Source organism: Loxodonta africana, chromosome 2 (assembly GCF_030014295.1).
Source record: "Loxodonta africana isolate mLoxAfr1 chromosome 2, mLoxAfr1.hap2, whole genome shotgun sequence".
Taxonomy (NCBI): domain Eukaryota; kingdom Metazoa; phylum Chordata; class Mammalia; order Proboscidea; family Elephantidae; genus Loxodonta; species Loxodonta africana.
In genome coordinates this window covers 143,365,606-143,385,941 of record NC_087343.1, presented here as the reverse complement: position 1 = coordinate 143,385,941, position 20,336 = coordinate 143,365,606, and the positions used below count along the sequence as shown (strand labels likewise).

Sequence of the window (20,336 nt, the reverse complement as noted above, 5' to 3'; positions counted from 1 at the left end):
AAGAATAATGAAAACTAAGGAAGATTTGGAAAATAAGCCCAGTGAGCAAAACTTAAAGGGATTAGAATTTTGGAGAAGAAAATAATTGATAATTTGATAAGCATATTTACATCTATTTAAGCAATGTATAAAATTGTGTTACCATATCATAAGAATTATATTAAAAATTCTACATAAGAAAATACTACACAAAATTACATAAATATTAACAGTGATTACATTTAGTTGGGAAAATTTAGACGGTTCTTTTTCTACTTTTCTCTTTATCCTAAGAAGCCTGTGAATTAAATTTTTGGTCACAGGTGAGAGAAGCAATTCAAACTAGTTTAAGCAAAAAGAAGTTACTCTCTGATATGAACAAAAAAATTCTAAGAATATGCACTGGCACCAGGTCTGCCTGGACAATGTGCTGATAATGTTAGCAATTGCATTTGTCCATCTTGTACTTTAGTTTTTTTCTCTGTTACCTTCATTTGCAGGCACTTTCTTCTCAGATGTTCCAAGATGGCTACTCATAGCTGAAGGCTTCCATCCTAGTAGCTTAGAAAGCCCTCCAGAAAGAAAGTACCTTTTTCCCTATAGTTTCAAGAACAAAATCCCTGGGCAGATGCCTGTTTGCCCAGCTAAGTTATCTGCCCATTTCTTGAACTAATCGCTGTGGCTCTGATTAGTCAGTCCTGGGTTTTTACGACTACTGGAGAATAGCATCAGAACCCAGGACAAAGACGAGAGTGCTCAAGAGTCTACGAAGAGCTTGGTTTGGGGGTGTATTACTTTCACACTGACAGCTATGAATGTGTTCTGCACACCCCACCTCCCCACCTCCCTTCCTCACAAAAATGATTAGGGTGAAGGAGATACTATTGGAGGTGTAAATGTCTTTCTCAACTCTGAGGCTGAGAGAATGAGGAGCAGAGTGGTTTCCATCAGCCAGGTTCTTTGCGAGGACTTTGGCAGCCTGTCCTGAAACCACAGGCCACAGAGTGAGAGACTCCTTTGCCTTTCACCAACTAAAGGAGTTTGGCTGTTAAGGATATCCTGCAGACGTGTGTACCAGTAAGCCACCAGAGAAAATGAACTTTCGTCTCAACAAGAGAGATGAGAAAGATTGAATAATCAGAACACATGGCCCATGAAAAAGAAGTATCAGAATTAGATGAACACTCGATTTTTTAAAATGCTAAAAAGAACTTAAGGAGATCTACATGTAATTTGGAAAAGTTTTCCTGGAGCTTAAAAATATGTTTTTCAAACTAGAAAGTTTGCAAAAAGAGGGTGGTCGCATTTGAGACTTGAATTATAGCTAGACCAAGTGCAGAGATAATCTTAAAGCTCAAGACTGAAAGATCAAGAGATAGAAAGCGTGAAGGAAAATAGAAGAGACTTGAAGTGTGAATGATGTAAATAATAGGTAACTAGTAGCAGAAAAAGAACAATGGAGAGAAGAAGCAATTAAATTATATTAGAAAATTTCAGCCAAAGACTTGAAGGGTTTATTGAGAAAAGACACATTCCCAACCGTAGCCTGATTTTTTTTTTATTTTAAAGATAAGGAGAAAATTTTACACATCCAGGAAGAAAGATGAGGTTACCTGCAGAGGGTGTTGTGGGGTGGGGGTAGGTAGGCAGTGGTAGGTAAACATTAGATATCTTACCTGCAACATTATAAGCTAAAAAAGTAACATCTCCAATCTAATGAGAGAAAAGGACCATAACCTAAGGATACTGTACTCAGCCTTCGTATGACTTATCTGTCAGGATTACAGAAATTTATTCAAGAATGTTCAGGGACTCAGAAAGTTTATTACTGACATACTTCATAGAGGAAATTACTTTAGGAAAAATACCTTTAGCCAAATAACAGATGAGCCAGAGCAGAACCCCCAGTATGAGAGGAGGTGAAAGGGAGAAGAGAGTGTGATGAGCAGTGCATTCTGATGTACGTGAATTTATGAAAAAGAATAGCCTGAGGATAAGTAACACCTTGAGATATCTTTCATTAACGTGGGTGAAACAAAGACATTGTCAAAGAAACAAGTGAGAGAATTTGCCACCGGTAAACCCTCATTAAAGGGAATTGTAAAGGGGGGTACTTTATGCAGAAGAAAGTCTGAGATGTTAAGAAAGACTGAGATGATGAAGGAATGAAAAGCAAAAAAAAAAAGTGATGAATCTGCAGGTAATTATAAAAGAACATTGACTCAACCCTTCTGGGATTAAAAAGAAAAAAAAATTATAATGTTAAAATACAAGGCAACAATACTTTGTAAGTCAGAAAGGGTAAAAATAGATTAGAGTGTTGTAATGTCTTGTAATGAGCAGCTGTGACTTTTATAAGCCCAGAATATAGAACAGAAAGTAGAACAGCCTTTTAGCTTTTTAGTCAGATTTGGAGTATTTTGAGTTTTTAGGTTATGAGACATTCATATTCAGTGCAAATATAAAATGCATTATGTACCTAGATAGAATTACTTTTATCTGTTAATTTGAATTATTACACCCTTGCTGCTTTTCATGGGTCAGCAATTAACAAATATCTTCATTATTATTAATATCCCTTCTGATGCCCACCTATCCCTATCCCACACAGCTTCTCTGAGGTATCTTTCTTAATACTTGGTCTCTGTAGGCTTCCAAGCTTTTCTTCTATATATTGGCAAAGATTCGTATATTTCATTGGTTTAGTGAGTGAGTGAGCTTGTTTTTTTATTTCACATAATGTTCCATGCCTTGCTTTATTCGCTTTATCTCTCTTTGAATCCTTCCATGCCAATGCATATATATTAGTTCTGTTCTTAAGTGAAGTTTTGAATAGAATGGATATGCTAAACTTTATTTGACCATTCCTATAGTCCGATTTTAATGTTATCAGATTCAAAAACGTTTGGTGCAGAGGATCTCATTTTTAGTAGAGTGTACTATTCTGTGAAACCTAATTCAGCTGTGAATTGTAATTTTTTAATCAGTAAATATTTTGTATCAGTGTCTTCCATTAGGGAGGAAAAAGATAATTTAGATGTAGTAAATACCTTATGAAACAACATCTGGGTTTTTTTCCTCCCCGGTGGAAGACACTATTTTTAGTCATTTTAAGATGTGTTTGGTGATAAGAAGTCTGAGTATTGCATATCTAGAGGGTTTTATTGGGGTAAAGGCCCTATTAAAGTACCTATAATAAAAAATTTTACTTTTTCTCAATGAGCTTGTAAAAATACCATATTGTTTCATTAAGTACTTTGAGTATAAGATAACATTTAATAGTTATTGAAAAGATCCATGGGTGACACAAGTGGTTTGCAATCAACTTTTAACCTAAAGGTTGGCGGTTCAAACCCACACAGGGGTGCCATGGAAGAAAGGCCTGGTAGTCTGCTTCCATGAAGATGACAGCCAAAAAAAAAACACCATGAAGCAGTTCTACTCTGTAACACATGGGGTCGCAATGAGTCAGAATCAACTCAATGGTAACAGGTTTGGTTTTTTGGGCTTTAATAACTATTGGCTAAGCATTTGTTATGAAAAGCTCTGGTAGATAATTCTTTGAGTGTTAAACTTGATACAGTTCATAATCGTAATGTAGCTAATATTTATTGAGCATTAATTTTGGGCACTTTCTGTGGATTACCTCGTTTAATTCTTTCAGCAGTCCTATTAATAGGAGGTACAATTATTGTTTTACAGCCCATAAAACTGAGACTTAAAGAAGTCATGTAACTGCCTAAGGCTTTACAATAGTGATCAAAGTGAATTATAAACCCTCTGTTTAATCATTTTTACAACTCATATTAATAAGATAGACACTGCAGTATTTGAAACAAAAACTAGAATCGAAACTTTTTGTGGTGAGTTTTTTTTTTTTATGGGTATATATTACTTTTTCCTTTAGGTTCACAATATTCTTGCAGAAATGGTGATGGGGGGAATGGTATTGGAGACCAACATGAATGAGATTGTTACACAGATTGATGCACAAAATAAACTGGAGAAATCTGAGGTAAGAATGGAGAGTGCTGTAATTAACGAGGATTCTAAGCATGATCATAAATTATGCACCATTTGTAGCGTTCACTGTTCGTCCTTCAGTATCACCTGTAGGTACAGCTGATATGCTTATTCTCTTCAAAGAATATGGAATATACCCATTTCAGTATGCTCAGTGTTCCGTGACTAGTGACCAACTATCCACCCCGATAGCTTTGTGTATTTGCTTTTTGGCCACAGCCACAAGTGCCTTGGGTCATAAATGCAATTCCATATTTTTATTGCTTTTAAAAAAAAGTGTTTATTTGAATTATGAAAGTGAATATTTGCTTTAAAATATTTTAGTCAGTACTAATTATCACGAAAATCCCAGAACTGATACTTTAAGGATACGTAGATTTAGTGTTATAAAACTATTTCTGGAAAGGAAAGGAGACAAGATGGCATTCTCAGGAGGAAATAATGCTATAATAGGTGATAAGCAAGTGAGTGCAGCATTGAAAATTGAACTTCATTGCTTTAATCATTTAATTCTGGATCCTTCAGAAGCGTCACTGACAAGTTAAGTTAAATCCTATATTTTATGTTGTGACATGTATTCATGGCTTTTATTGAATTCTTTAAGAGAAAGATTTAGTTTATTATACTTGGCTAATTTTATACTGTTAGATTGAAACTTAGATTGGTAAATGAGGACCAGCTAGCGCTTTAGCGTTGTATAAAACCCTTCTTTAGAATTTTAGTGATTCTCCTCTCAAGTACTAGGCTGAATATCAGCAACAGGTGCTGTAGCTGAGCCACTCGGTCTCACATTATTTTGGTTGTTTCTTATTACCGAAACAGAGGTTAAGAAGCATGGGTAGTCTCAGTATACCATTCAACACTGTACTTACTTGAGGATGCTTCTTACCTTCAGTATTTATAGTCATAACCTAGATTGAAAAAATAAATTTTATTTATAATGTTTAGTACAAATTCAGGCGTTTGGTTGATTTAAAGTAAATATTACTATAAAAGCAGCAAGGTATTAAATATGTCAGCATTAACTTACAGCAGGTGAGTTCTGAGGAATTTGTGTCTTGTTGGCATTTTAAATGATCAATTTGAACACAACGCTATGCTCAGTAGGGTTGAATGAAAACAGGAGGATGAATAAATATGAAATCTGAAGGTTAGAAACAGTCGAAGCTTTTTATTAAAATTTCTCCATTTTTTATTTTACATTAAGATAGTCCTGCATTTCTCCTTATCTCACTTTACTGTTCCAGTTGGTTTCCCAAGGAGGTCTTGTAATGGTGAAGAACTTAAGATTATGGCTTTTTAAAATAACTATATATTTTATGTGTTCTATGGTCATAATTTTAAGTGGGGAGAACATAAGCTAAGTTAGTAGAGAAGTTTTTGCTTTAGGACAAGGAAAAGGAGACTCAGAATATTTGTAGTATTCAGTATAGTTGCTTTGTAATATATTATTTGGTATAGTAAAACATTTATCATAAATCCTAAGCTATAGTTTTTAAAGTCTTAAAATGAATAACTTGAAATGTATGTGATCTTTTAAACATTGCTTTACAAAACTGTGTGATTTTGGATTTTAAATGCCAAGGGACAAATGAATGCTCTAACCCGTTAATAACCAGCCTAAAATGAATGTGATAATTTTGTAAATTCTGTGTAATTATCTGTAAATCTGTAAATTATCTATATTGACCAGTTGTCTGGAATTTTCACATTTCCAGGTACTAACTCCTTTCCATTGGTGGGGTCCTTTTTTTTTTTCCTTTTGCTCCTTAGTGTGCGAGGTATAATATGACAGAAGTCATGAAGGACCTACAGTAATTGCATGATGGATATTTGCCTTTTGATTTTCCCCTAAAACTTTAGCGAGGCCACTTTTCTTACTTGCAATGAGCGGTAAAATGCAGGATTTACATTTTGGATTGCAGTAGTTATAAGAATACCATTAACTATATGAGAATACTTTCTAAAAAATCCTTTCACAGAAACAGTACCATTTAAAATAGTTTGGAATACTGGTAAATACTTCTATTATTCATCCACTGATCATCTTTTAACATGTATAATTAGTTGTTACCTGCTATCAGATTAGTTTTTTTTTTTTTTTGTCCTTTGCAAGAAAGTATGGTTTAAATCCTTTTTATTGAGGATAAACCACAACATTATACATTTATCAAGTGTTTCTCTGGATGTGATATTGCTGAAATTTTAATTATGAAGTAGGATTTTGAGTCAAAGTGAAGCCATTTAGTCCTGATGATAGTTTAAAGAAATCATGTGGAAAATCTGTTTGCTTTGTATTATTTTTCAGTAGTTTGTATATATTTTAAGTATGTTTGGAAGGTTGTCAACTTTATCCCAGACAAAATGAAATCTCAGAAGTTTTAATATGAGTCCTATGTCCATAGTCCTTTAACTGGTTAAATGTAGCAGATATATGACTCTGCAGAATAATCGAAAATTATTTGAGGGCAACATGTTAGCTTTTGTTAACCTGGCTGTTAAAACTAAATTTCAGTTAAAATATATTATGTAAACAAAAACTTCCTCTAAGAAAGACTTAATTAAAACCCAGAATGTAATAATTGATGATTATAACTGGTTATATTTTTAAAATTCATGTACGTACTATTTTAGGAATAGTATTTATCTTTTAAAAATCAATGTGGATATAATTAAGGTACAGCTTTTAAAATATAACATGAATCTAGATGCCTTTACATCTTCGGAAATCAAAAATTTTATTATATTGTCTTAAAGATAGTACATTTCCAGTGATAGATAAAAAGTGAACAAGTTTAATTCCCAGTACCTAGACAAGTAGAAACTCTATGGGGCAGCTCTACTCTGTCCTGTAGGGTCGCTATGAGTTGGAATCGACTCAGTGGCACTGGGTTTGGTTTTGTTTTTTAGACAAGTAGAAGCAAAGATTCCCCAGATCCTTAATGAGAGGAGAAGCAAAGATGTGTGCTGATGTATTTTCATCTATTCTACTTTGACAGAAAAATGGTTTACTTTAACATTGGGTTCTGGGAGGTTGGTGGGGTTTTGGGGAAGTGTAAGAGACACCCAGAAATATGCCAAGGAGTAAAAGGGCTCCCTGGGGGTGGAGGTAGAGGGGTGGGGCTGGGGAGACTTATTAGCTTTTATATATTTTGTGTTATTTTTATAAGATGGGTAAATGGATCTGAATATAGTCACTACTTTTTTAAAAGTCAGTCCTCTTTTTCTGAACATCCTGATCTTTCTAGCTCTTTCCATTCTTCTCTCTTACAGACCTTTATCTTTCAGTCTCCCAGACAGGACAGGTAGACAAGGTATTGCTGACTTTGAGAAAAATTTACTTTAACAAAGGGAAAGCAAAATGACGTCAAAGACAATTAATTATTTAGGCCAGACTCAAAAATTCTTTGTGTTAATGAACCCATACAGTCCCTGTAGCCTATTTTCCATTCTAGTTCCTCCTTGTAGTTTCTTCATCTTTTATTGAACTTAGTGTATTTTACTAGTGTATCATTGATGTCATGTTTGTTGTGTTTTGTCTGCCTGCATTGTAGAAAGAAAGTTTAATTTTTTTTAACATTGTCATTTAACTGACAAATTACATTTGTAGAAATGACAATTTATCTCGTATATAAAACCTTAGTGTTTGAATATTATATGGCAGAACCAATCTTAATTTAACTCTCACAGGTATTTTTTTCTTTTTCATCTCTAAATTAGGATTTTAACATAAAATTGCCTGCTGGGTTTTGAAAGCTGCGAATTTAAAAATAAAAAAGCTGAAACTTTAGAGTTTTGCATACAAAGTGTCAAGCAGTGAAGGTGTGAAATAGTTGACTGTTAAGTAGTATTTTTTCCCCCAAAATGGTTTTCAGTTCCAAAGTCTTACAGAATTGCCTTTACAGTTTTGACTGGGAGTTGCATATTGAAAATAGCCAACCAAAAATAGGAAATGCTTTAAAAATTTAATTAAGTATGTTGTCTAAAATAAAAGGGATTTCTACTGTAGCATACCTCCTTACATCTAAACATTTCATAATCAGACTCAATAAAATATTGTAAACCCTGGACATTTTTGCCAAGCATATTGGCAAATATGGAAATATTTTTATAGACTCCTAGTAAAAAGGGGCAGTGGTAGTTCAGTGGTAGAATTTTTGCCTTACACATGGGAGACCTGAATTCGATTCCTGGCCGATGTATTTACAGCACAGCCATTGCCTGTCTGTCATTGGAGGCTTCCATGCTGCTCTGATGCTGAACAGATTTCAGTGGAGCTTACAGACTAATACAAACTAGGGAGAAAGGCCTGGTGATGTACTTGCAAAAAGTCAGCCAATGAAAACCCTGTGGATCACAATAGTTCTATCCCATTGTGCATGTGGCCCGTGTGAGTCAGGGGCCAACTCAACAGTAGCTAACAGCAGCAGCTTTACAAATTTCCTTCTGGTATTGAGTCCTATGGAGGAAAAAATAAATCTATAAACTCAAGAAGTTAAATTACCCACCTTAATCATTAGAAAAACTGGGAATTTGACATTGCTTTTTAGTCACTAAATTATTACTCTGTGGACATGTGTGAGAAGCAGTCATACAGAGATGGCTTTATTATAATCTATTCTCCTGAAAAGAACTTGGGTACCATATAAAGCTGGGGTACCAATTTTGGTCTCTGGATCCCATGTTACTTTATCCCTGATACAGAACATATATGGTGGCCTCATTCACTGCATTTATCCAAATTATTGCCAGTTTCTATGTTCCAGTTTTTATGTTGAACTTCTCCTGTCTAGCAAAGAACAATCAACACTTAGATCTCTTAACTTCCATCACTAGAACTAATGATTGACTTTTTAAAAAATAAAATTTCTATTTTCAAAGAGTAGAAAATAAGAGAAGTAGATACAGATGTTGAAGGTCACCTAGTGAAGTGTACCATTATTTTGTTCTTTTATAAAATTACAGTGAGGACTCCTGAGAGATCACTTGTAATAAGCAAAACTAGTTACGTTAAATCCATGAATGCATTTCATACAGGCAAATCATATGTTAGAAATTAAAACTGTAGTAGAAGACAATCTATGTAACATGACTAGCAATTTGGAAGGTTTTTAAATTTTTAAACATTTTAATTTTGATAAAATTGTTTATAAAATGCCATAGTTCTTGCCCACTAGAGGACTGTCATCAGTATTTCTAATATGATTATACTTTCAGTATTAAAGCCCTGCCTTCAAAGCAAAGGGCAAGCCTATTATATGTGCCCCTGGTTAGAAGTTATTCCACCTCACATTCAGAAGTTAAAACACTGAAACATTGTTTTGCTCAAAAACATGCTTTCAAAATCTGCCATCATTTTGTTAATGATTTTGAGTCTGAAACCATTTAATACTGTGTTTATTAATGTTGGTGTTCTTTTTACCACTTTGCTGTTAGGTCAAAATTATGAATGTGCATATAGCAACTTCCAGCAGGAAGAATGGGTAAAGGTTTTAGTTTGTACAAATTGTTTCAACTACCATCTTATTTATGCTGTATTTCAAGCTTGAGAAAACATATTTTAAGATGGTAGAATGGTATTTTGTCTTAAGATAAAATAAATATCTAGATTACTTTCCTTTTCCCTTCAAGAAAGTTGTTTATTGCATGAAGAAAAGGGAGCTTTCAGGTTCTTTGAAATATATTTTATTAATGCTGCTTTTTTTAGTTTTGCTTGCACATATTTTGTTTATTTTTGGGTCTGGCAATTTAAAAACAAAATAAAAAACAAATCATATCCATCCATTACTATCTTTGTGATTCAAGTGCTTGAAATTTCCAAGAGTATGTCTGTATAAGTCTTCTATCTGTTTGGCCTCATTTTGGTATACTTGCAGACTTCATTTTGTTTTCTTTCTCTTAATTCTGTTAATTTATTTAATCTCATGGGAGAGAAAACATGATCATTCTTTTATACTGTACTTCATTCTTCCGTCCACTTCATACTCTTAACCGCTTTGGATTCATACATTTGTTTTTGTTGGTGAAGTTGCGGCAGTTTACCTGCCATGGTGGTGCTTAAGTGTAACACAGATGGAAACAAGTTATTTCTCCAGTAGGAATTCATTCTTTATTTCTGCTTTGTGCCAACTCTGTAATCTTAAATCTTTAAGGTTATGTTGTATTGTTAGAAATATCTTATTAATTAAGTCAGGTCAACTTAATTCCTGTAAATTTTAGTGCTCAAAAAATTAAGTGTTAGTAAAAGTTATTTTGTTGCTTTGAGTGTATCTTTCTGGAAAAAAACTAAACCAGGGTAGAAATTACTTTACACTTCTGTTAGCGAACTCATTTCCCAATGGCAAATTGCCTCTTTTGCATTTTAAGTTTTAATCAGAATGTTTCAGACTTCACTTTATGAAGGTCTGGAAATGAAATTTGCTTTATAGCAGTTTTGGTGTTGACTACCTGAGTAATATGAAGTCTTAAAAAAAAAACCCAATATACATATACATAATCATTGATAGCTCATTTAAGCATGTATTTTTCTTCATATTTTTTATTCCTCTATGACTCCTGATTTCTTAAAATATTACTTCAATTAATTGAAGTACATATTATAATTTTTTTATTTCCTAACATTTAAATTCATGATATGCTTCATAAAAGTATTGAACATGCTTGAGAAATAATTTGATTCTCTTAATTCATTTGCGTGTTCTGAATAGTTACCATTCTTTGCATGTCTGTGGCTTGCTGCTTATGTTTAGAAGAATTGTACTTTGTTGTACTTAGAAACTTCTTTTGGTTTTACATAATAAGAACTTGGCACATATATGCTGTTTAAATCCATTGCTCTAATGACTTCATGTATTCTCATTAGCAGCCAACAGTCAACACCATCTTTGGTCACAAAGAAACAACTTAATCTAATGAAACTTAACCAGATACATCTTTCATTCTAATTTTATTTGCTTAAGTTTAGTTTGGAAACCCTGGTGGCATAGTGGCTAAGCGCTACGGCTGCTCACCAAGAGGTCGGCAGTTCGAATCCACCAGGTGCTCCTTGGAAACTCTTATCAGGCAGTTCTACTCTGTCCTATAGGGTCGCTATGAGTCGGAATCGACTCGATGGCAGTGGGTTTTAGTTTTTTGGTTTAAGTTTAGTTTAGCTTTTCCTGGTACAGGATGTCATGAAAAAGAAGACTTCATGACATTTTATTTTAATGCTGAGAAAAATATATTTACTATTTATAAATGTAAAACATAAAAAAAAGAATAACATCCAGTAATACACACACACTGTCTTTTTTTCTCTCCATTCCTTTCTATCTCAGTAATAACATTCTTTAATAATTCATAACTTTAAAAACATTTATATTCAAATATTTTATCAATATTTTCCAGTGCATTTGTATACTATTTGGAAATGCTGAAGTAAAAGTAGTGGCAAACTTGTCTTTTAGTTAGAAAAATTACCAAGTCCTTCTACTTGGAAAAATAATACTAGTTCCGGAATGTCTGTAATTTCATAAAACAGATTTTGTTCACTTGGCAGTCAGCATACTTCCTGGTAAAAAAGGAGTCAAAAAATGAAACCTCCTTGAACTGGACTCTTTTTAATCATAAACTATTCTAAATTTTGCTAGCTAGAAGTTGAACTTGAAATGGTCAAATTAAAGACCCTTTTGAATATGATACATGTTACAGTAAATAATACTCAGTTGTATCTCCAACATTTTTTGGGATTGTGGGAGGGAAGTGGAATATTAAACAAAACTACATTTCTCCAGGTAGGTAATAAGTGTAGTAGTTAAACAAATTTTTAGTTATGTATTGAAAACCATTAAATTATAAAAATTGCATTCCTCAGCTCTAATCTATCTTTAATGGGGTATGGAGTTTTTTGTCCATATCACCGTTATCATTGCCTATGTGGACCATATCTATTACTAATACTATTTTACTGATTTTTCTATTATTTCCAATTCTGAATTGATAATTCATGGCTTTTATTTCATTGCTTAACAATGTTTGTATCCTTTATTCAGCAAATAGTTTACACTGGCCTATTTTGTATCAGTCAAGATTTTTCTCAGGTAACAGCTTTATTATTATTATTTTTTAATTAACAAAAGAGGTAGGGTTACATAAGAGAAAAAAACTAAAATTATGAAAAGGGACTTTAAAACTAGTATTTCTAATTACGTGGAGATTGTGGAAGATTTGTTTTTGTTACTTAACTGTCTGTGTTTGTGCCAGATGATGCTGCTGAACTCAGATGTGCTTGTTGGCTTTGCTCTGTTATATAGCCTGAAAATTGAATGACTCCTAATTGGCATGTAAATTAAACCTTAAATATGGAAGCTGTTGATGTAGCGATTTGAGAAAAATGACGTATATGCATTTTTCTTTTATTTTTAAGCATATTTTCTCTCAGTATTATTTCACAGATAATAAATTTTCCTAACTAAGAGGAAAGCTAAGTATTATACAATATGATACTTACCAAAGAATTTGAAATTTATTTATGTATACTCCCTCTTGGATTTATGCTATTATTTCTCTAAATTTGTGCACTGTAAACTGAATATATGTTGTCGTGTCTACTTTATATGATAAAATATTTTTAATCTTTATATTTTTATTAATGCATTGAAAGGTTTGAATGATCTTCTTTTTGCAGTTTCATCTTTTGGCAGAACTATTCTCTTTGGATTAAAGACCCTGATTTTTAAAAATGTTTTAGAACTTTCCTAGAAAAGCCTAGAAGAGCCCCCACAATTTTTAAAAATATGTATTTTTTTATTATTCTTTATAAGTGTTTTAAGGGTTTAGCCCTGAGTAAAGAAACTAAACAAGCATGATCTATTACTTTCAGTTACTTCACAACGCATATTGATAATCAATGCCATTTTGAAAGCAAAAAAAAAAAATCTATCATGAATCTTGCAAGAGATGTTTAATAAGTAAACTAATGTAAAATATGCTGTCCTGCTTTTATCATAAGTCAGTTACATCAAGATATAGGTGAAGGTCTAGCTCTTGTCACTTGAATATTGTATATAATATCAAGATAGTACATGTTATTTTGCATATAAATCTTTACATTGTGATCATTGCATGTATTCACTATATTTTTTAATGTGTCTTGTTTTCTCCTTGTAGATTAGTATTTCAAAGTAATCATCCCATACCAATTAAAACTACCATCTGGTCTCTAAGCTTATTGTATGAAAATCTTTTTATCATTGTCCTCCATTATAAATGTTTTATGGTGAGCTACACCTGAGTTGTACATTTTCTTTTTCTTTTATTTGCTTCTGTATACAGGCTGGCTTAGCAGGAGCTCCAGCCCGTGCTGTATCAGCTGTAAAGAATATGAATCTTCCTGAGATCCCAAGAAATATTAACATTGGTGACATCAGTATAAAAGTGCCAAACCTGCCCTCTTTTAAATAAAAATTAAAAAGGCTACTCCCAGGTAAATCCAGGGGGGGACATATCCAAGTTTACCATGCAGTTGTTTACCAAAAATAGAGAAGGAGAGTCTTAACTTTTGCTCTTGGATATCAGTCAAGGTACTGTACAGAAGTAAAAATCAGTGTGTGTAAAATCAGTATGTGAAGTCAGTGTTGCTGTTCTTGCTCAGTGAGTGATTTTAAAGAAATTGAGTAGTTCCTGTGTGTGATTTTTTTCTCTTTTCTAAACTGCATTCCTATGCCCACCTAAGGCATGCCTCTATGTATTGGCTACTACAGTATTTTGAAAAGTGTTTGAAATACTTCTTTAATTATGGACAGCCCAAAATGTTGGTGTTTTGTATGGATCACAAGTACAGCATTCCTAATTCCTTCTGCTGTTTGTCATAATTGTTATTTAAAGAACCAAGTATGTATTGCATGAAAACATTATGACCTTTTTCTCTTAGTTTAAATAAACTCCAAGATAACTGGACTTATAAAGCACCTTTCTGTTTGCCTGATATCTCTTTTAGCAATAATTTTTTTTTATGCCTCTCTGACTCAACAGAGTAAATAAAAGTATATTTTATCACTGTTAAGCAGTTGTTAATGTTGATTTATTTAATTTTAACTCATATTTTTAACATTCAGAAACTCAGCTAAACTATTCCAAACTCAATTACTTTCTGAATTAAGAGTAGTGTAGCTCACAGCATATTGTATACAGTGGAGTCTGGAGTGGGAGATAACAAATCTTTCTCTAAAATATATACAGTAAAACCTCCAAAAGCCAGAATCTGTGTAAGGCAGAAACCTCTCAGAGAAGGAAAACTCAAATATTTTCCACTAAATATAGAGCAGTAGAAAAGTAATAACTGCCCTCGTCAAGGAGCCTTGGTGGCTCAGTGGTTAAAGTGCTCGGTTGCTAGCTGAAAGATTGGCGGTTTCAACCCACCAGCCACTCTGAGGGATAAAAAGATGTGGCAGTCTGCTTCTGTAAAGATTACAGCCTTGGAAACCCTATGGGGCAGTTCTTTTTTCTGTAGGATCACTATGAGTCAGACTCCACTTGATGGCAATGGGTTTATGGCACCCTGAAAAAGGTGGAAAACTTGCGAGACCCAGAAAAACAAGGCAGTCCTGTTGAGTTCTGTCTCTCACAGGTTTCACTGGATTGGAAATTGCAAAATCTCTTTTTATTTGCATTGTTTAAAGCATTGTATCTCATCCCTTCATATCCAGATGATGAAAGATAATTTCAGCAAGTATTTTGTTCATTTTGAACACAAAACCTTTAGGGCTCCACTTGACTGTTTCATACCAAAGTCAAGGCTAAACTAATGTTTTTTTAAGTCCCAACACTCACATATTCTAATTTCTCCTAATTGGCCCAGGCTTTCTTAGTTGGTATTGTGAACTGTGAGTTTTCCCTTCCAGTTAGACCAAGACTTTCCTTCCAGCGCTAGTCCCCACTCCTCAAATGTTCTCCTTGAAATACTTCCTTGATTTGTGATGTGTATGAATTTTAGTCCATGAACTCTGGGCTGTAAGGAAAAGTCAGTTTATTTTTTCCAAATAAAATTAGCCTGACTCTAAAACCCATTCTGTTGATGTGATAGGAAATTCAGTCTATGATCAGTGTACTCTCCATCATTTCAGAGATATGTAAAAGTCCTAGAGGAAGGTTGTACAAAGCAAAAATTATGGGCGGTCCCCTGTTCTTCATTCATTCAGCAAATGTTTATTAAGTACCTACTGCATCAGGTGAGCAAGTCTCTGTCTTCATGGAGCTATACACTAGTACCACAAAGAGCACCTGGCAGTACCTTTTTTTTTTTTTTTCTCCTCTTTATTTTGTGGGGAAAAAGATTATGGGGAAGATTAAGTTTTGGTTTGGTTAGGATATGCCAAAAGTAGGAAAGCCTCTGGGCCAGACCAAACTTTAACCTCTAGAAAGAGATAAAGAGTTTCATTTGCCATTATTTTCTATCAAATACAATGCCCAAACAACAGTCTACCTTCCTTCTTTCATTTCTTCCCTTCCCTGTTTCCTTCCTCCCTCCCCTTCCCTCCCCTCTTGCCTCTTTCTTTTCTCAGTTATGTGCCAGGCATTGTTCTAGGTACTGGAATATAGCAGCAAACAAAACAGACAAAGTTTGTATTGGAGCATAAACTCAAGTGGGGGCAAACAAACAATACATATATAGTATGTCAGGTGGTGACAAGTGTTATGGAGAAAAATAAAGCTGGTAAAAGGGATAGGGAGTGGCAAGGTAGGGACTGGCTTGGGCTGTCGACCTGTTGCGTAGAGTAGGTAGGGGAGGCATCTCTGGTGAAGTGAAGAGACCTGAAGGAGGTAATGGAGAACCATGGGGGAATAGACCTACAGATTCATTGATATGGACCATCCAGATCACTCACCACTAAAGCTCTTCTGTTTTAAAACCTTTCCTGTGCACACAGAGTTCCCAGTCAGTTTTTTAGGACCTGACATACAAGCAAACAGCCAAAGATCACCAAACATTTGAAAAGAGCTTCTAATATGAATGGTGAAGAAGCTCTGGTGGCGTAAATTGTTAAACACTCTGCTGCTTATCAAAAGACTGGTGCTTCAAACCCACTCAGCGACTCTGCAGGAGAAAGGCCTGGTGATCTGCTTCTGTAAAAATTGCAGCCTAGAAAACCTTACGGGGCAGTTCTGTTCTGTCACGTGCGGTCTCTATGAGTTGAAATTCATTCAGCGGCACCTAACAACAATAACAATATGAAAGGTAGATACCAAAACAAACAACATAATCAAGCTAATAGAAAAAACAAAAAATTACCATTACCATCCCCAATATATCAGATACCTCCTGTCACTTCAGAATCCTCTGTCCCTACCACTTACTCCAGCTAATTTGCCACGTCTTAATTCTTCATAGCCTTGGACCAACTTTACCCAAGTACTACTGAATATTGCCTTGTTTTTGGCCTTAATTGTAATCTCCTGCTCTTTGCCCTGGGACTTTTCTGCCAGCTGGCTAGAATGCTTGCAGGAATCCTCTTGGTACACTTTGGAAGTGGGGGGAAATTAACACCATTTTGACACCTGGGAGTGGAATAAATACTTGTCCCTATTCATACTTTGTCATGATGTTGCTTATTGGTCCGGTTGTGAGGATTTTTTGTTTCCTTTATGTTGAGGTGCAATCTATACTGAAGGCTGCGGTCTTTGATCTTCATTAGTAAGTGCTTCAGGACCTCTTCACTTTCAGCAAGCAAGATTGTGTCATCTGCCTAACGCAGGTTGTTAATGAGTCTTCCTCCAATCCTGATGCCCCGTTCTTCTTCATATAGTCCAGCTTCTCAGATTATTTGCATATAGATTGAATAGGTATGGTGAAAAGACACAACCCTGATGCACACCTTACCTGACTTTAAACTACGCAGTATCCCCCTGTTCTTATAAACATCATGATAAACAGAGAAAAGATGGAAGTTGTCAAGGATTTAATTTTATTTGGATCTACAGTCAACACCCAGGGAAACAGCAGTCAAGAAATCAAAAGACGCATTGCATCGAGCAAATCTGCAAAAGACCTCTTTAAAGTGTTAAAAAGCAAAGACGTCACCTTGAAGACTAATGTGCACCTGATCCAAGCCATGGTGTTTTCTAGGCCTCATATGCATGCAAAAGCTGGACAATGAGTAAGAAAGACGGAGGAAGAATTGATGCTGGTGTGTTACGGCGTTGGTGAATACTGAATATACCATGGACTGCCAAAAGAACGAACAGGTTTGTCTTGGAAGAAGTACAACCAGAATGCTCCTCAGAAGCAAAGATGGCGAGACTTCTCACATACTTTGGTCATATTATCAGAAGGGATCAGTCCCCAGAGAAGGACATCACACTTGATAGAGGGTCAGTGCAAAAGAGGAAGACCCTCAGTGAGATGGACTGGCACAGTGGCTGCAACAATGGGCTCAAGCATAACAACGATTGTTTTAAGGATGGCAAGACCAGGCAATGTTTCATTCTGTTGTACATAGAGTAGTTATGAGTTGGAAGCGACTCGAAAGCACTTAACAACAACAACAGCAGTTCATACTTTAGGCAGATAGTTCTGAGAGTTTTCCCCTTTTTTGCTGTTTATTTGCTTCCTTTTTTTATTGTAAAAATATAAAGTTTGCTAATTCAACATTTTTTACATGTACGATTTAGTGATATCAGTGAAACTAGTCACATTGTGTAATCCCCACCAATAATTGTTGCCAATTTTTTCATTACAAACAGTAACTCACTGCTTCCTAATCAATGGTTGCCCCTTCCCCCTCCCTCTGGCCCCTGCTAACTCAAATAAACTTTGGTCTGTATCTATTTTCCTATTCTAGATATCTCGTAGAAGTGAGATGATACAATATTTGTCTTTTTGTGATTGCTTCACTCAACATAATGTTTTCAGGGTTCATCCATGGTGTAGCATGTATCGAGACTTCATTTCTCTATGGCTGAGTAATATTCCGTTGTATGTATGTTCCACATTTATTTATCCACTCATCTGTAGATGAACATTTGGGTTGTTTCCACCTTTTGGCCACAGTGAACATTGATGTGCATATGTCACTGCTTTCAAGGCTCTTGGTATACACCTAGAAGTGGAGTTGCTGGGTCACTTCCACCAGAGGCACAGCAAGAATCCACAGCTGCCGTCCAGTCATCGCAGGCTGTTTGTGTCAAGCAAGCAGTTGGTAAGGAAAGGAGCCCCCATCCAGCATTCCTCCATAGGTGTTGATCTTCAGAGCTCATCCCAATAAACTTCCTGTGCTGACCTAGGACAGTATCACTGAGAACAAGGATTTTTAGTGTGGAAGAAAGTAGCTACAGTTATAACAGTGATAAGTGTAGTCCTGAGTTTCAGTTGCAAGTATCAGTATGATTAGATGATGTATTTTTATCTTTAGTAAAAATAAAACAGCAGTGAGCACCCCTAATACCCAGGCTATTTCCTTTTATTAGAAACCAGGTCTCTTCATAGAAATGGCTTTTTACAGGTCAGGGTCAGGAAATGAAAAAGAAGCCTGGAATATCTTAAATACTATGAAGGAGGTTACCAAGGACTGCTAGGGTCATGTCAGAAGTTGTCAGGAGCCTACTTGGAGAAATTTGAATATTGATAAGAATAATTAAAAAAAAAAAACAAACAGTGCAAAAAACCCACTGCCATCGAGTCGATTCCAACTCCTAGCGACCCTGTAGGACAGAGTAGAACTGCCCCATAGGGTTTCCAGGGAGTGGCTGGTGAGTTTGAACTCCAGACCTTTTGGTTAGCAGCCAGACGCTTAACCACTGTGCCACCAAGGCTTTGTAATAACTACCGTGGATTGAAAAAAATAAAAATCTTTAAATACATTCATTTAAAAAATTGGTCATTAGTCATCTTTGTTGAATGCTATAGAACTAACTCATTTGGAAATCCAGTAATCAAAGGGAAAGAAAAGAGTTCACTTTACCCTACCTTTCCTGTACCTCAAAGTAACCAAATAGTTGATGAGAGTGTATTTCTTTTTATAGAAACATTCTAGCTAATAAATGAAGAAGGAATATTAGAGTTATAATATCACCATTTTACAGCCCTTAATGAATTAATGGATTTAGACAGTGATCATCATGGTTGTTAACATAAAACCACACGTTGTTTTTCTCCTTACTGAAATACACAGTTATGTGTCATCAAGTAAATTTGGACTCATAGTGACCCCATGTGATGCAGTAGAACTACCCCATAGGGTTTTCTTGGCTGTAATCTTTATGGGAGCAGACTGCCAGGCCTTTCTCCTGTGGAGCTGCTGGGTGGGTTTGAACCACCAACCCTTTGGTTAACAGCCAAGTGCTTAACCATTTTATCACCAGGGCTCCTTGCAATACACAGTGCCACCCATGAAAAATTCTTGCCCCATTCCCCTCCTCCAAAAAAACCACATCAACCCTGAATCTGATCAAGCCACTATCCAACTACTGATTTAAAGGCAAAACAAAGGAAAGGGAGACATGTTAACCAATACCATGGGAGCGTAAACAGCAAAATCCAGACCGTGAAATAATCCTTGCTATTCAAAGTGGAATTTGGGATCCCGTGCATCAAACTGTGGTTTTTCATTTTTGTTTTTCAATTCAATCTCTTCTTCCCTCCCACTGTTCCTTCCTTTCTCCCCTCTCATCCTTCCTCTCCCTCTTCCTTTCCCTCTCTCCCTCCCACTCTGTCTTCCTTTCTCTCATTCTTCATAATTTCTGGTTCAAGAGTATCCCTTCTCATATTTCAGCACTACTAAAGATTCATGTCTAACATTTCTAGTGACCTGGGCAGGTGAAAGGAGGCTGCCATGCATTGTGGCCTGTGTTCAATCTTCTATTTCTTTGTTTAAATGTTTATATTCTGTTAGGCTGTAAACTCCTTCAAGTTACAGTGTCTTTTTTATCATGTTGCTGTTGTTGTTAAGTGCCATCAAGTTGGTTCCAACTCATAGTGACCCCATGTACAACAGAACGAAGCACTGCCCAGTCCTGTACCATCCTCACAATTGTTGCTGTTTGAGCCCATTGTTGCAGTCACTATGTCAGTCTGTCTCATTGAGGGTCTTTCTCTTTTTTGCTGACCCTCTGCTTTACCAAGCATGATGTCCTTTTCTGGTGACTGGTCTCTCCTGATAACATGGAGTTGTCATAAAAACCACTGAAAAACCCACTGCTGTCAAGTCTATTCCAACTCATAGCGACCCTATAGGACAGAGTAGAACTGCCCCGTAGAGTTTCCAAGGGGCACCTGGTGGATTCGAACTGCCAACCTTTTGGTTAGCAGCCATAGCACTTAACCACTACACCACCAGCGTTTCCAGAGTCATCACAGTCCT

At 35.4% G+C, this 20,336-nt stretch overlaps 1 protein-coding gene across 2 annotated transcripts in view; it reads left to right on the top strand.

Annotated features, from left to right (window-relative positions):
• AP3S1 (adaptor related protein complex 3 subunit sigma 1) overlaps positions 1-18,651 on the top strand; it is an 85,840-nt gene extending 67,189 nt beyond the window's left edge. The window contains exons 5-7 of one of the 2 annotated variants that reach the window (XM_064276111.1): positions 3,887-3,994; positions 12,033-12,080; positions 13,315-18,651. In XM_064276111.1, the coding sequence (XP_064132181.1) occupies positions 3,887-3,994; positions 12,033-12,080; positions 13,315-13,443 (285 nt within the window). In that variant the 3' untranslated portion in view covers positions 13,444-18,651. The remainder of the gene's footprint in view (positions 1-3,886; positions 3,995-12,032; positions 12,081-13,314) is intronic. The other variant, XM_064276104.1, reaches the window with a different exon arrangement.
• Positions 18,652-20,336: the final 1,685 nt, after the last annotated feature.